Source organism: Gigantopelta aegis, chromosome 10, assembly GCF_016097555.1.
Source record: "Gigantopelta aegis isolate Gae_Host chromosome 10, Gae_host_genome, whole genome shotgun sequence".
In the NCBI taxonomy this organism is placed as follows: domain Eukaryota; kingdom Metazoa; phylum Mollusca; class Gastropoda; order Neomphalida; family Peltospiridae; genus Gigantopelta; species Gigantopelta aegis.
In genome coordinates this window covers 72,889,977-72,908,059 of record NC_054708.1, presented here as the reverse complement: position 1 = coordinate 72,908,059, position 18,083 = coordinate 72,889,977, and the positions used below count along the sequence as shown (strand labels likewise).

Here is an 18,083-nt window from a genome sequence, read left to right as displayed (position 1 = left end):
AACATAACACTTTCAGTATATTCTGGACAACCAGTAAAGAGATAATAGACCAAATTTATGAATCCTGTTCTTCTTAAATGCAAAGGGGCGGGATGTAGCCCAGTGGTAAAGCTTGATGCGCGGTTGGTGTGGGACTGATCCCCAGTGCACCACGACTGGTATATCAAAGGCCGTGGTATGTACTATCCTGTCTATGGGATGGTGCATTTAAAAGATCCCATGCTGCCTAATCAAAAAGAGTAGCCCATGAAGTGGCGACAACGGGTTTCCTCTCTCAATATCTGTGTGGTCCTTAACCATATGTCTGATGCCATATAACCGTATATAAAATGTGTTGAGTGCGTTGTTAAATAAAACATTTCTTTCTTTCTTAAACGCAGGTGAATAAAAGTACTGATGTAGTTGCACATGAGTAACTCAAACACATACTTTGTAAATTCGGCCCAATATATTTTCCACCACAGGGCTTGAATTAACAATATAAATTGGCGTAGCATTTTTCTGCCACTGGTTAAACATTTCTGCATTGGTAAAGCACCTCAACGGTGGCAAACTGTCTCTACCTGGAGTGTATTATCTGCTAGTATTTAACATTTGCTTTTGAAATATGTCTACATACAGCAAAATAACCTTTCAGTCATGATGATTTGCTGCAAAAGTCAGTTTAAAAAAAAAAAAGAAACTACACAGGCAGGCTCAAAATTGCCGCCAGTGGGCTGTTTCAAGGATGGCAATGTTTCTAAAATATTGCTGTAGGCGACACATTGTAAAGTTCAAGCTCTGCCATCAACTTAGGTGGTTCTTGTAAATGCAGTGGATTTTTTGTTAATGAAATCTAGAGGGAAGTACCTAATAGACTTATTTGACATTCCAGTTGCACATGTGCATGTTCCTAGCAACTCGTAGACACGATCAAGGAACTTACATAAGATTATGCAACAGAACACATCGAGAGGCACTGGAAGATTTTATATATAAAAGCATTATACCAATAAATACATTCTGGATTCTTATTGGGATTTCTTTTCACCCGGTTATTTAAAAAAAAAATTGATGTTTGGAAGAAAAATGAAATGATACATATGAAATTTAGAATAAGGCCCTTAGGAATAATATCTGGAGTTGGGGGGGGGGGGGGGGGGGGCATAGTCTAGTGGGGTGGGTGGGCACAAGCCAAAGTTTTAACTGTATTATATAAGACTAGTTAAAAAAAAGGTTAAATTTTGGCCTCTCGGTTGCTACCAGTTTGAGAATGGCCAGAAATGTATGGCATGTACAGATATTTATATTTAAAGCAAGAGTTTGTAGCATAAGAATTAAGTTCTACTTTTAAGAGATTAGACTAGCCAACAACTAGATAATATGGCTAAAAACTTGGGATTGTCCCTTTAACATAAACTTATGAGGGTTTATTATGCGCAGTCTTAGTCTGAATGTTGGAAGCAAACCTATTATCTACTATGCCTTGGATGACAGAAAAACAACAAACGTGAAAAGACCAAAGAATAAGCCGAAATTAATAAAAAATAAGGAAAAAGTGTAAATAAATAAATTTGAACAAAAAAACTTTGTTAATGCTAGATATTTCAAATGAAGTTGTATATGACTGACTCATATAAATGATAGTGAGGAGTAAAGAAAGAAAGAAAGAAAGAAAGAAAGAAAGAAAGAAAAGAAAAGAAAAGAAAGAAATTTTAAATAAATTACATTAAATTATAATTTTTGGATAGACGTTTTGTTTTGAATAAAACAAAACAGGAAAAATAGAGCTGTAAGTGTGATAAAGGTCTATGTGAGTTTTTAAGAGGAGGGGCATATTTTATTAAATTTTAAATACTGATTCAGGTGGAAAATTAAACATTACTGGAAATCATTGTGAATATTTAACTATAATTCTAAATATTCAAAGTAGCAAATACATGCCACTTCCTTGCATTTTATTGTATGGATCTTTTAATTTTGTTATTACAGCACCTCGACAGGAAGCCCCAGAGACTTTGTGCAAGCTGTTTCACTGCTTTTAGTCCTAAACCATTCCGACGTCAACTTTAGTAGACCGTTTTTCCCATTCATTACACTATTTGATATAAAATATGCTTTTGTAATTCATCAGTTTCACAGCCCTCAGGTACAAATCAGAGAGATTTTGTTTAAGTTCTTGCAATGTTTTTTTATTTGAACCATTCTGCTTTAATTTTACGGACATTACATGTATATCATCTGATAAAAAATATTTGCATTTTAGTCACCAGTTTCATATCTACAAAAGCTACTCATGTCAACTGTCGGTCACCCCCCCCCCCCCCCCCCCCCCCCAGCACTAAATACCCTGGATGTAGTCTAATTCAGCAAGGAACTTTGTGCTCATGCTCAGATGGAATGAGAAATAGGTCTGTTGAAACAAATGATGGGTGTGGAAGGGTCAATTACTTTTTCACTTGAGAAACTAATGGGCGATATTAGCAGAAATCACAAATTGTTTTCATTCATCAAAGAAACACATGCAGCTTATATAAAGTTACTTATAGCTAAAAGACCAAAATTAAGAGCTAAAACACAGGCGAGGACGAAATGTCAAGGCTATCCCGTTGTTTGGCTTCTTTTGAACGCTCCTGCTCCATGAAACCATCAGACAATGTAGTGTTTGTTTTAGAAGCTGCAATCTGCCTGTTCCGTGGACTGCAGGAGCGAGCAGGCTGACACCTTTGATTAAGTCCCGCACTGTCGTTTACACAGTCACCGTTATAGTTCTCCCTCGGCCGCACCCTCTCGCGCTGACCATGACCTTGCCTCGTCCTCGGCCGTATGTTTCCCGACATGTCCAACTTTGACATTTCAGCATCTCGACTGTGTGACTTAGCTTTCGACACACTTGCTGCACTATTAATGTTATACTCCGGTCCGCTCTCGGCTTCTCCCATATGCGATGGTGTGTACAGCTTGTGTTTTCCTGTAGACTTCACTGCCGAATGAGTTCTACTTTTGTTACCCATTCCATCAGAACTTGGAGGCAGTTTTATCTTATCACCAACAGGAATAGCCATAGAATCGTCATGCTTCCCAGCATGTTTTTCTTTCTCCAGCACATTGTTAACGAAAGAGAAGTGATCAGCAGTGCCACTGGAGCCCGCTCCTACATCATTTATTCTCAAAGGACCCGTTTTAGCTGCTGCTGTTGTTCTTCTGCGAGTGGACATTCTGGCTGTTGTGTCGCTCTCACTCACAGCAGGAGTCTTCTCTGCTGTGGTAATATCAGGTGGGTAGGATATCGACTGGTCAGCAATACTCGTCTCTTGCATGCCTTGACAGAGGTTTTCCGGTCCTTCGATGATGTCAAACTCTTTGACATTTAGCTTTGAAGTATCACTAGGATGAAACTTTTCATGTGGAGGATTGTACTCGTCTTCTGTAAAATAAAAATGATTAAATTATAGAAAACGTAGCTCCAAGGAAAGATGTGCAGGCACTGAAATAAGCAGGGTAGGACTGAGAGAGAGACAGAGAGCGAGAGAGAGAGAGAGAGAGAGAGAAAGAGAGAGAGAGAGAGAGAGAGAGAGAGAGAGAGAGAGAGAGAGAGAGAGAGAGAGAGAGAGAGGAGGGAGAGGGGAGGGAGAGAGGTGGAGGGAGAGGGGGAGAAAGACAGAAGAGAGAGAGAGAGAGAGAGAGAGAGAGAGAGAGAGACAGACAGACAGACAGACAGACAGACAGACAGAGGGAGAGCGAGAGAGGGGAGAGACAGACAGAGAGAGAGAGATACTGTCATACCATCCAGACTCATCTGTCGAACTTGTCGTACACCACCATCGCTATCTCCAATACTTCTCCGGTACTTCATGTCCGACCTCATCGAGTGAATCTTGATTCTGTTGGCACTCGGAGTCTGATTGAAAATTTCCATATATGGTGGCGGGGGTGAAGTTGGTGGGAGTGGCTTGGCCGGATTATGCTCCTTCTCTTTATCTACCAATCTCTTAGTAAGCATGTCAACTTCTGCTTCAAGCGATCCCAGTTTTAACTCACTCTGTAGGACAGTCACCGCTAAACTCTGTGAAGTTTAAAAAGAAAACTGTAAAACAAATTATATAGAAAATTTGTTTTCTTTTTTTTTCTCCAAAAGAAAGAAAAGAATTATAAGTTTAATAACACCTCAGCATATTCCAAACTAAGGCTATATGGTTACTTTGACAGTTAATCGAGAGAGAGAAGAAATTCATTGCCTACTACTACAGAGACTGGCAGCAATTTCTAATAGACAAGACAGTACATACCATGGCCTTTATGTACCAGCTTTGGGGCACTGGATGGAATGAGTCCATCAAGGGCAAATGATCCTATAAACCATCACACCTCGGACAAGCATTATATTATTGAGCAACATTCCACATTTTTTCTTAATAATGGGACAAAATAGGCATTTAAAAAAAAAAAAAAAACACAGAGACTATGCATGTACTTGTCAAAACAGAGAATAATGTGGCATTTACCCTTTTGTATTACACCCCAAAAAAATGTCTTTGACATAAATGTAGGTGTTGTTGACAGATAAATTAGATGTTGTTGACAGCAATACGGATGGCATGATGCCCTACCTGATTTGTATAGGCATCCTTAATTGCAAATATGATTAAAATTTGTGAAATAACTGACGGTTTGGTAAACCTTGGTGTTCTCAAACTTGCATTGGTGTTGTAATGTTTGTTATTAAACCAAAGGCAACACTTGCCATGCTTCCCCCACAAATAAAATTCAACTCCTGTCACATGAAATTTAAGCTATCCACCTTGGAGCCATTACTTAATAATTGAAATGATAACTGAAAGCATAATAATTATATTCATTTCTTCTAAACGAACCTGAAGCTTTTCGTTCACACTTGCTGATATTGATCTAATTCTCTTCACTTCTAGCATTTTCCCATCAGGCATGACAAAGTCGTCTCTTCAGTGGAAAAACAAAAAATGAAATAAAGAAACGAAGAAAAATTTATTTATTACATTCAAATAAAATTACAAACAAGCATTCTGAGAGTACTGCTAAAGCAATTATGTGTCCCGTAACGGGCCCAACTAATTTTTGTATCTTCTAAGTTTAAGATAACGCTGTGAAAAATAGGTTAACCGCCATGTAAGTAATACTTTATCTGTAACAGTACATGATAAACCTATACACAAACATTCAGCTCAATATATGGAGGCATTGTGGAACAAATACACTGAAAAACAATATATGGGACAGACAGACAGACGACCAGAGAAGAAACCTATAGTCCCCTCCGGTTGAATTGGTAGGGTACTAAATAATTTTTACTGTAACCTACTGCAGGCGAGATATCTCTCAGTGCAATCCCCAATTCATATTTCCTGCCGTTTTGCAAACGGTACTCACTTGGGAAAAAATGAATACAGGAAACAGTTTACTTGACAGTATGGTAACTTTTGTTTTTCATTTTTCAATGGAAAATACCTTGGAATTTTTAGTTCAAAAAGTGATTTTCGCTTGACAACAATTGTGGCACATCGCAGTCATTTTCAAGGATCGATAGTTGTTTTTGACAGATAATTTAATAATAAATTTGATCGTTTTACTCACAATGGAAATCACCAAATATTGGGATATGAATAATATTTTGTTTTGTTTTTCAAATTCTGGTCAGAAAACCACTTTTATTGGGAATATTTGCCACAAATGCCAGTAAGTAAACAGGACTTTTTAGATTCTTTGCCTAATTTTAATCAACATTAACTGATCTAAAATATCATAAAAATTGGAATAACCCATGAAAATAATACTTACTGATTCAAATATGAACTTTATTTTATGTATTTATAAAACAAAGTGAATCTATGTGAGTAAAAACTATAAACTTGTACCCACTCAACGTGGGTTTTGTCAAAAGTTAATCCAGTCTAAAGGTTAAGAACTTTTATCAAAGCAGATAATTTATGGAAGTCACAAATAACATGGTCTTTCAAAGAACATTATAACTGAAAGTAAAAACTAATGATTCTGGCAGTCATGGGAGTACAGGGCAAAGAAATCATTTCACACAGATTAACCCTTTCCAGATGATATCAGCCCTAGATAGCCGGTTCAATCTAGGTGATACTGGTCATTTAGCTAACAAGTTATACAGCTAGCTTTTACATCAGAAAAAAGTTTGAAAGAAGTTTAGACCAAAAATAACACATTCTCAAAATGGTAAGCAGAAATCAATGTGGTGATGCCAACCTGAATCTATGTAGTACAGAATGTAATGTTCCACTTTCTGGATTGATACCAAGATTTGGCTGCTGTCTGTAAGATGCATGAGTTGTGTCCCCTAGATTCACAATCTGTACAGGAATCCTGTGAAATTTTCTGAAAAATAAAATACAAGCTATTTATCCTGTAACTACAAATTAAATCTATTGGCAGATTTGACCAGATTTTCAAAAGTTTATATTTTTATATCGCTACTTTCAATATGGCATAGAAAAATTAATGGTGGTATTGTGGTAAACGTGACAAAAATAAATAAAGATACAGACTTATTTTTTAATTAAAGAGTTTAAAAAAATAATATTTTGATGCAAGAAATTTTACACCTTAAAAGCATAAATTGAATACCTAAATGCAAGCAACTCTGAGCCTGTACTTATAAAACTTTTAGAATTTACACTCAATCTCTAATGACATCACACACATACACTTTGTATGACACTGCCATGATGTTACGGTCCAAGATTCTATTAGTGTCCGAGTCTAATCTCAAAAAGTTTTATAAGCACGGCAGTGGCGTAGCATTGGTTGCCAGTACCTGGGGCAAGGTGGACCATTGTCCTAACCAGTGGACCATTAGCACTCCCCTGAGTCCCTTCCACCAGGGCAACTGCCCCGGTGGCCCCGCCCATGCTACGCCACTGAAGCACGGTGCCTAGGTGAGTATGAGGTAACTGTAAGCAACTCTGGGCCTGTGCTTGTAAAACTTTTAGATTCTAGACTCAAATCTTTAATGATGTCACACCCATATAATTTGTATGGTGTTAACATGATGTTAAACTCTCCTACTTTATTAGAGACTGGAGGAGTCTAAAGTCTAAAGGTTTATAAGCATGGGATCTGGGCGAGTATGAAGTGACTACAAGCAACTGCACACCTCATGGACACGACTGGTTTATCAAATGCTGTGGTATGTGCTATCCTGTCTGCGGGATAGTGCATATAAAAGATCCTTTGCTACTAATTGAAAAATATAACGGGTTTCTTCTCTAAGACTATGTAAAAATTACCAAATGCGTAACATCCAATAGCCGATGATTAATAAATCAGTGTGCTCTAGTGGTGTTGTCAAACAAAAACAAACTTAAACCTCTCATGCAATGAGATGCACACACACAAATCATACCCATGATGATGCTTCAAGAAGCAGTGATCGTATGATGTGTGGCCAGGTTCTGTGACGTGAAGGTGCTACACAGGAAGAATCAATGTGCTCTAGTGGTGTTGTTAAACATAAACTAACCTCTCGTGGACTGGGCTACACACACACACACACAGATCTTACCCATGGTGGTGCTTCAAGAAGCAGTGGTCGTATGAATGTGTGGCCAGGTTCTGTGACATGAAGGTGCTACACAAGAAAAATCAATGTGCTCTAGTGGTGTTGTTAAACACAATAAACTAACCTCTCATGGACTGGGCTACACACACACACACAGATCTTACCCATGGTGGTGCTTCAAGAAGCAGTGGTTGTATGAATGTGTGGCTAGGTTATGAGGTGAAGGTGCTACACAGGAAGAATCAATGTGCTCTAGTGGTGTTGTTAAACATAACAAACTAACCCAGAGTTCAACAAATCCACTAGCCCGACGCCCGTGGCTAGTGGTTTTTAAGTTCGGGCTAGTGAGAAACGCAAAACCACTAGCCCTGTGGGCTAGTGGTTTTCCCCCTCCTCTCGTTATCGCTCGATAGTGGGGGGGGGGGGGGGGTGTTTCTTTCTTTTTCTCTTGGCTGAAATTTCGTTTAATAAATTTGATTGTGACGTTTGTCATCGAATAATATCAACAACGCAATCAGTATATAATAATAATCCACGTGAGCTAGGTCTGCAAACTGCAGTAACATGCTATCTCTACATCGTCACAGTTACAGCATGCATTGTTTACCTTTCCCTTTCAAGTTTTTGGCACATAAAATAAGTCTAATGACATGCGTGTTTTGATTGGTTAGACACGTCACGTGGTAGTTAATCTCGCACATATGTTTTAGGCCAAGAACTTGGAAATCACCAATCGCGACGACAGGTTAATCTCAATCAAGTAAACCCCAGCTATGCTTTGAATTCAGTGTTTGTTTTATTTACCTATTGTTTTCTAATTTAACACTTCGCTGACATGTGGTTATCGCCAATCAGGAAAACAATTTACTTTAATGGTAACCGCATATGCAATGACTCGGCTTGGCCTATTACGTGTAGCAGTTTGGATAATACGTCACAGCTGCCAATACAAGATAATACCTTTTTTGTTCATCAATTAACAATGGATTAGATGTCGCCGTTATATTCTTTTGATATCGGTCTGACACTGGATAATGCCTTGTATTTGAGCAACTGGCATCACCTCTTACGCCATTGCATAACGGCCTGAGTGTAATAAAGTTCTGTTCTGTTCCTGGCGACATAAATAAAAGGCACTAAATATATAACCAACTACCAAATACACTGAACCATCTATTACTGTGTGTCACACTGTCGTACCCTCATTTAAATTTAATTATTTTGATAGTGTCTTTAGATACCAACCAAGAGTTTGCTCAATTATTTTTCCCCAGGGGAGGGCAAAAGCGAAAACGGGACAATGACGATGGATCACACTTGACAAAAGACCAAACGTACAACGACAAAAAAATGAAAGTTACAACATGATTTAAGTGTTTGTTTTATTTTACTGTTATACTCGTAAATGTGTAATGTTACAAAAATTATATAAAAATCCAGTTATAATTGATCAGGAATTTGGGCTAGTGCTTTATCTTGGTGGGCTAGTGGTTTTCACAAACCCACTAGCCCTGTGGCTAGTGACTTTTCAAAATATTTGTCATACTCTGACTAACCTCTCATGGACTGGGCTACACACACACACACACACAGATCTTACCCATGGTGGTGCTTCAAGCAGTGGTCGTATGAATGTGTGGCCAGGCTCTGTGACGTGAAGGTGCTACACAGGAAGAATCAATGTGCTCTAGTGGTGTTGTTAAACATAACAAACTAACCTCTCATGTACTGGGCTGCACACACACACACACACACATCTTACCCATGGTGGTGCTTCAAAAAACAGTGGTTGTATGAATGTGTAGCCAGGTTCTGTGAGGTGAAGGTGCTACACAGGAAGAATCAATGTGCTCTAGTGGTGTTGTTAAACATAACAAACTAACCTCTCATGTACTGGGCTGCACACACACACACACACACATCTTACCCATGGTGGTGCTTCAAAAAACAGTGGTCGTATGAATGTGTAGCCAGGTTCTGTGAGGTGAAGGTGCTACACAGGAAGAATCAATGTGCTCTAGTGGTGTTGTTAAACATAACAAACTAACCTCTCATGTACTGGGCTGCACACACACACACACACATCTTACCCATGGTGGTGCTTCAAAAAACAGTGGTCGTATGAATGTGTAGCCAGGTTCTGTGAGGTGAAGGTGCTACACAGGAAGAATCAATGTGCTCTAGTGGTGTTGTTAAACATAACAAACTAACCTCTCATGTACTGGGCTGCACACACACACACACACATCTTACCCATGGTGGTGCTTCAAAAAACAGTGGTCGTATGAATGTGTAGCCAGGTTCTGTGAGGTGAAGGTGCTACACAGGAAGAATCAATGTGCTCTAGTGGTGTTGTTAAACATAACAAACTAACCTCTCATGTACTGGGCTGCACACACACACACACACATCTTACCCATGGTGGTGCTTCAAAAAACAGTGGTCGTATGAATGTGTAGCCAGGTTCTGTGAGGTGAAGGTGCTACACAGGAAGAATCAATGTGCTCTAGTGGTGTTGTTAAACATAACAAACTAACCTCTCATGTACTGGGCTGCACACACACACACACACATCTTACCCATGGTGGTGCTTCAAAAAACAGTGGTCGTATGAATGTGTAGCCAGGTTCTGTGAGGTGAAGGTGCTACACAGGAAGAATCAATGTGCTCTAGTGGTGTTGTTAAACATAACAAACTAACCTCTCATGTACTGGGCTGCACACACACACACACACATCTTACCCATGGTGGTGCTTCAAAAAACAGTGGTCGTATGAATGTGTAGCCAGGTTCTGTGAGGTGAAGGTGCTACACAGGAAGAATCAATGTGCTCTAGTGGTGTTGTTAAACATAACAAACTAACCTCTCATGTACTGGGCTGCACACACACACACACACATCTTACCCATGGTGGTGCTTCAAAAAACAGTGGTCGTATGAATGTGTAGCCAGGTTCTGTGAGGTGAAGGTGCTACACAGGAAGAATCAATGTGCTCTAGTGGTGTTGTTAAACATAACAAACTAACCTCTCATGTACTGGGCTGCACACACACACACACACATCTTACCCATGGTGGTGCTTCAAAAAACAGTGGTCGTATGAATGTGTAGCCAGGTTCTGTGAGGTGAAGGTGCTACACAGGAAGAATCAATGTGCTCTAGTGGTGTTGCACAAACATAACAAACTAACCTCTCAAAAAACAGTGGTCGTGACTGGGCTGAAGGTGCTACACAGGAAGAATCATGTGCTCTACACACACATAACAAACTTACCTCTCATGGTGGTGCTTCACAAAAACCCAGTGGTGTCGTCGTATGAATGTGTAGCCAGGTTCTGTGAGGTGAAGGTGCTACACAGGAAGAATCAATGTGCTCTAGTGGTGTTGTTAAACATAACAAACTAACCTCTCATGTACTGGGCTGCACACACACACACACACATCTTACCCATGGTGGTGCTTCAAAAAACAGTGGTCGTATGAATGTGTAGCCAGGTTCTGTGAGGTGAAGGTGCTACACAGGAAGAACAGGAAGTTTTCCGGCTGGTCATACTCCAGTGACAGAGAGTAGATCAAGTTACAGTGCAGTGTGCTCTCCTTCAGTGATGGGCGCAACGTCGAGTTCCGGCGAAACTTGTACCATCCTATAACATCCTGCAAACCAAAACAAAACATGTATTCTCAGGTAACTCCTGGGTCTTGTTCACCAATCACCTCTGTTTCCCATGGTCAGGGATAGGTTAAGTGTAACAGGGAATCTGTTAATAAAAAAATATATATAAAAAACCTCAAAGTAAAACAACAATATATGTATTGTAAATAATAATTTTCAACCAAAATCACTCTGACAATCATGATAATATTATTATGTACGTAACACAATTTTCAGCCAATAACATCTTACAAATCAACATAATATAACATGCATCATTTCATGTTAATTTATTTTTGTGCTTATATCCAATTAAGGTTCAAACACACCACCATCAGTCAGTGGTTAGTTGTTAGTGAGAGAGAAGTCGGTTTTGTGGCCTTACACCTACCCACCGAGTCATTAAAACTTGCTCTTGGTGAGTGAAAAGTCGGTTTTGTGGCCTTACACCTACCCACCGAGTCATTAAAACTTGCTCTTGGTGAAGTCGGTTTTGTGGCCTTACACCTTACACCTACCCACCGAGTCATTAAAACTTGCTCTTGGTGAGAGAGAAGTCGGTTTTGTGGCCTTACACCTACCCACCGAGTCATTAAAACTTGCTCTTGGTGAGAGAGAAGTCAGTTTTGTGGCCTTACACCTACCCACCGAGTCATTAAAACTTGCTCTTGGTGAGAGAGAAGTCGGTTTTGTGGCCTTACACCTACCCACCGAGTCATTAAAACTTGCTCTTGGTGAGAGAGAAGTCGGTTTTGTGGCCTTACACCTACCCACCGAGTCATTAAAACTTGCTCTTGGTGAGTGAGAAGTCGGTTTTGTGGCCTTACACCTTACACCTACCCACTGAGTCATTAAAACTTGCTCTTGGTGAGAGTCGATTCTGGATGCAAATCTTTTAATTCAATTTCAAAACAAAATCCATTGCCAGTAGATTTTACACACATGTATACTTCATCATCTAAACTAAGAACTTTTTCTGCAAAATGTATTACGGATTTTAATATTTTCATAATCGAACACTGGAACATCACAATTGGTCAAGATTTAATTTTGTATAACAATATTGAAAGAAATATATAAAACAAAAATCATGAGAAGATATTACGGTACAGTTAAATGTTACCTGGGCTGAAAGATTGGGTGAAGTTCTAGCTCGACATTCTAAAGAATCGGACATTTCATACTGTAAACAACACAAAACATTTTCACATATGTACCGTTTCTTTTCCATCCAGAAATTGTTTCAACAGGTCAATGGAGAACTGTCCAGCATGATTGTACAGTTTCTGCACTCTCGGCCATGGAAGGTAGGAATATATGCCTACAAGTAAACAAGACAACTGTTAGTGTAACATGTCATCACAGCTATCTGTCATAATTTCATTTTAAAAATACACTGTCATTGTTGTGTGGACATTTTGCAAAAATATATTTGTTTAAATGGATAATCTGTATTAAGATACATATCACAATATTTTACTTCCACAAACACTGAACAAAATAACTATTCATGCATACACATATGTACTAATGTAGATTCTTCATTACAATAAGCATTCTGAGAGTACTGCTAAAGCCATATATGTCTCCTATCAGGTAGTTTTGTTTCTCCTAAGTTCAAGGACAATAACTCTACTAAAAATGGGTATATTACCATTAAATTTGCCATGAAAGTCCAACTTGATCTGTAATAGTACTCGATAAAGTTATACACAAACTTTAAATTAATGAATATCTTTAGAAACAACATCTGCAAAACTGTATATGGGACTGATGGACATACGGACAAAGAGACAGACAGAAGGATGGAGATGAAACCTATAGTCCCCTCTGGTTGGACCAGTAGAGGACTAAAAAGGAACTGTTCACAGATACTTACAAACTCTAGTTTCAACTTTGTAGTTGCTAATCTGAGAGTCGCTGATTCGGTCATGAACTTGATCAATGATTTTGCCCAAGAGAAATCCTTCCTGCAACACAAGATTCATTATCAAACATGGAGCTCAGGAGAATAGGGTAGTTCACTAGAAACGTGTGCATACATGTACACAAATGTACTGTACAAATTAAGTCACACAAACATACACATATTAATTAATTCATTTTATTTAAGTAAGAGGGCTATATTTGAAATCGATGTATTTAATGTCATGAATGAATATTCAGTACATAATTTATTTTTTAAATAACTCCAAAGCTCGATCCAAGAAGTCACCAGATTTGGTAAACATCGAGTACATTGGAACTGATATCTTTAAGGTGAAAATAATATAATGACATAACTAACAGAATTATCGTTTACCATTTCTGAACAATAAATAATCATTAACCAATCAAGGACATTGAGGTCTGCTTGCGTCATGTACATGTGTATTACTCGAATATCAGACAAGATCAAATTAATGTTTATGGACTTTGTTAACCTTTAGACTACTGAATTAATATACTGCGTAACTAAAGGGACAGTCCTGAGATTGGTGCCATTTAAACGCGCTCTGTCACGGATAGTTGACCTAATTATTGACCCAACAAAGTATTATATGACAATATATACATTTGATTTGTACCTAAAAGTACTTTACTGAACCATCTACATAACCACCATATCACACTTATTATTGATATTTTATAAAAATAATTGAATTATGGGTACGGTCCATAATTCTGAGAAAAATAACGGCTATTTGGAGAGCAGAGGTGTGACGTATTATTTTGAGTAGCATTCCCCAAATAACCGCAGTGTCAAAACGATTTACCAAGCTCGTGTAACGAGAATGCTTGAACGTCCTCTGCAACGTAGGGTAAATAGAAAAAAAAACCCAATGAAAATAAGTTATTAAAAATTAATAAAAACATATACTGAATGATATTAAGCTTATACATCAATTTATTTTAGTAACAGAAGCATGTTAAATGTCGACAATCCTGACTAGTTAGGCCTTTGCATCTATAGGTAAATTTATCGTTAGTCGTACACGAAAATGGATCACAAACACCGTCATTTTCCACCGTGTCAAATTCATTATTATACAAAATATGCCACAACAGGTGACTTGGGATAGGAATTGTTACATTTTTAAAGAATACTCTGAACTAGACGGTGTTTATATACAATGTGACTATATATACGAAGGCCGTGTCTATAGCCTCCACTAACGAGGGCTGGCTATATTCACAGCAAAAAATGTATATAGGCGGTAAATAAGTACATGTATTTGATTGATCCACCCCTGTGCGTGCTGTAACCTCACCGTGGTGCAGGGGTGTAACATTCTCTTTGAGAATGGCCAATACAGCACAAATTGAAATTTGAGTAAAAGTCAGTATCTATCTGTGATATTTGTATTTTTGCACAGTTCTTTACACTGTTTTTAGTTAAGTCTTTTTAAACAAAAATAAAATCAAACCAAACTCAGAAACCATAATCGGCAAATGGTGTTACAAAACTAGTTGGGTTTTTTTGCTTCAAATTTTTTTGGGGTCGCTACATAAAATTAGGGTAGGTTGGGAAACCGGATTCATACATTTTTGTTTTTAGGCCTAATGTTTGTAGTAGCACAAAATGGATTTTACTTTCTAATAATTTTGAATGTAGGTAAAAATATATATTACAAAGTAAGATAAAAAATGATTGACTGACTGAATAAATGATTAATGTTTAACGACATCCCAGCACAAAAAATACACATCGGCTAAAAAATAATAACTGAGCACTACAAACATGAATTAATTAGCACTAGCACACCACAACAAACACATTGGATATATACTTACATGTACAGGCACTGGTATTCTAAACAATTTTTTTAATTTAATACACATGTACCTGTGATGGCTGTAAATTCAGGACAATCCCATCCATAACCCAGGGCTTGTAGAATTTTTATAAAAATCTGCTAGCCATGTGATCAGTGATTTAAAAAATTGACTAGCCATAATAAAAAATTCACCAGCCCTATTTTAAGTAAATACAATTTTACTAATAGAAATAATCAGATATGTCACCTAAAGACAGGAATAAAGCTTAAAAACCATTAGATTGGGGTGAGTGGGGGTGCAGGATATTAATTTTTTTTACAAAATAAGACTTTAATGTAGCATTTGACAATGGTTTTTTCACTACACATCAGCATGTAGTTTTACTAGCCCAACATTGAATATCACTAGCCATGGGAGTGGGCTACCATAATCTAGAAGCCCTGTGTGACCATAAACTTTTTAAGATACACAATTTTACCCCCTTTACAGTTTTACCTCTTGAGAAATCAAACCCATGTAGGACATAATAGCGACAACTTCCCCAGTCTATCGAACAGTATAAAACCATTCTGAATGCTTCAACTGATTTTGATTATGTAACACCTCAGCCATGTAAATGTATTCATAGGTTCAATCGGAACACCTCAGCCATGTAAATGTATTCATAGGTTCAATCGGAACACCTCAGCCATGTCAATGTATTCACAGGTTCAATCGGAACACCTGGCCATGTTCGTTTTTACTTTCCATTTAGTTACAATCGGAACAACTCGTCACATTCCACTACGCTATGTTTTGCAGAAAGATTTTATTTACGAGCCTGAGGTTTTCCGAAGTTACATTGTGTTGGAATGTTTTCGTTTCATACAGAATATACCGAGTTTACTACACCAAACACCCAATCATCACTGCTAAAGATATCAACAACAAAATGTAATAGTATTTATTGGTTAAACTTTAAACAATCAGGTTTTGTAATTAGTTCTGTTTGATATTGGCTTACATTAACGAATGATACTAGCTCACATTATCGTACGATATCATATTGACACAATATTCTTTACACTACGTTATTATAGTGATTTACTTTTTATGGTTTAGAAATATTGTTATTATTTTTATTATCTGTTTAATAATTAAACAGTGATTGTTTAACTTGTGTGTTTATTACTCAAGTGGATGTGATTATTGTTTGTATAGATTGCTGTCAGCATAGTATTTCTTTTTAATTCCTCGTTATACAGCAATAAAAGCACTTTATTCATTCCAAGACTGAGCCTTGGTAAAGCATTCCAGATGTTTCATTGTGTGGGTTTCGTGACAATATAATAATTATAATTTAATTACAACAGTTTGTAATAAAACTTAAACAAGTTCTGTTTCCTTCTTTTGTGTTGTTAATGTTATTATTATTTGTATGATATGATAACATGTTTTTAAAGTGCAGTTTAAGTAAGTTCTGTTTTTTTAACGAAATTTGGTTGCGTGTCATTCAAAAGTTGTATGGGCGAGTCAAAGTGTTGCTGTGAGTGGCCCGATTGGCCAGTCGAAAAAAATTCCAAGTGCATACCGTGTGTAAGTGAATGGTATGAACGTTGGATTTTTAATTTTGTCACAATTATTTATGGACAGCAAGTTGCCCAAACACTCAGGTGAGTTAGCTTTGGGGCGAGTTGACCAGCATTCCTATTTAACATTCGTACATGCACAGGCAATGATAGTTGTTGTTGACATCGTTGGCAGTGAAGACTGGGTGTTTGGTATATAGTAGACTCAGTATATTCCGTAAGAAATGAAAATGTTCCAACACAATGCAACTTCGGAAAACCTCAGGCTTGTAAAAAAAAATTGTTTGCGAAACATACCGTAGCGGAATGTGACGAGTTGTTTCGATTGTAACTAAATGGAAAGTAAAGATGGACATGGCCGAGGTGTTCCGATTGAACCTACGAATACATTTACGTGTCCAAGGTTTTCCGAATACATAATCAAAACCAGCCGAGGTATTCAGAATGGTTTTAGACTGTTCGATATAATGGGGAAGTGGTCGCTATTATGTCCTATATGGGTTTGGTTGTGCAGATATTAACAGGAAACCAGCTGAAAACAATAAATAAAAAATAACTTACAGATCTCTATCAAACATTAGTAATTTGCATTTTGATACATAATACAATATGCGGAAATTTTTCAGTCGCCAAGCGGGAGACACATTATAAGGTTTTGACGTGCCCGACACTATTTTGACTCACCACGGGCAATTGGGCGACTGTAAAGTGCACACCCTGTAAGTGTACCATTAAATGTATCACCTACTGAAATAGATGCTATAGTTAATATTTAGTACTGATGAGGCATGGTAATTTATGACACGTGTGGCAAACTTTAACTTGTTACATTAGCAAGTAGTTTAGTATTATTTGAATCACACAGTAATATAAAGGTAGCCATATCAATTATGTAATAAAACATGCATTGCTGTATTAAAACAGATTTAATACTTTATTTTGTTTACAAACTGATGTATTTTAGAAACAACTGCATTACTAACTCGCTAACTCACACATAAACACACACACAAACAGGTGAACAGAACGCAACTATACATGTAGCCTAGTCTACATTGAAGGCCTACGCCTACTTTCCTTTTCTCAAGTTTTTACACAAAAAAAAAAAATTGTGAGTCACATCAATTCCGGGTAGGCATATCATGAATAGCGGTACACTAGTAGCAACAGGTCCGTCTACAAAAACACATCACCCCCACATCTATAAAATATATCATTAATTAAAACCTGGTCACTCGGACTGTTAATCTGATCGAAAAACAAGGAAGCGAACAGAGCTCCGCTTCCATGAGCAGCCATTATTCTTCTTCTTGTTGTTTAATTTCGTCCATTGCTTCGTGCACAAACTTCAATAAACGAAGTGACAGACGCAATGTAAGCTTGACTGTACAGAATATCATAGACTTTAGAGTTTTGTTGTTGCTTTGAGGAGCTTTTTAAAAAATATAGGAATGTAAAACAAAACAAAATTGCACTCCTCAAATTAATGTCGAAGAGGGGGAAATCGCAAATTTCAAAATAATGGAGAAGAAATTATTTGCACTAATTAATTACTTACTCTCCTA

At 37.6% G+C, this 18,083-nt stretch overlaps 1 protein-coding gene across 1 annotated transcript; it reads right to left on the bottom strand.

Annotated features, from left to right (window-relative positions):
- Positions 1-1,776: 1,776 nt before the first annotated feature.
- LOC121383793 (BRISC complex subunit Abraxas 2-like) lies at positions 1,777-17,817 on the bottom strand. The gene is made up of 8 exons (XM_041513889.1): positions 17,746-17,817; positions 13,071-13,161; positions 12,409-12,512; positions 10,988-11,193; positions 6,229-6,357; positions 4,854-4,938; positions 3,766-4,045; positions 1,777-3,406 (listed from the first exon to the last, which is right to left on the bottom strand). Exons 1-8 carry the CDS (start codon positions 17,815-17,817, stop codon positions 2,550-2,552), a joined length of 1,824 nt encoding a protein of 607 aa, XP_041369823.1. The 3' UTR covers positions 1,777-2,549.
- Positions 17,818-18,083: the final 266 nt, after the last annotated feature.

Bases quoted from the DNA above. Each gene is read 5' to 3' on its own strand.
- LOC121383793 (XM_041513889.1), bottom strand. From the start codon at position 17,817: ATGGCTGCTCATGGAAGCGGAGCTCTGTTCGCTTCCTTGTTTTTCGAT. The intron at 11,194-12,408 runs GTACATATGTGA...TTTGGTTTGCAG, and splicing joins TTCTGGATGGAAAAGAAACG to GATGTTATAGGATGGTACAA. The intron at 3,407-3,765 runs GTATGACAGTAT...TTTATTTTACAG, and splicing joins TCGACAGATGAGTCTGGATG to AAGACGAGTACAATCCTCCA.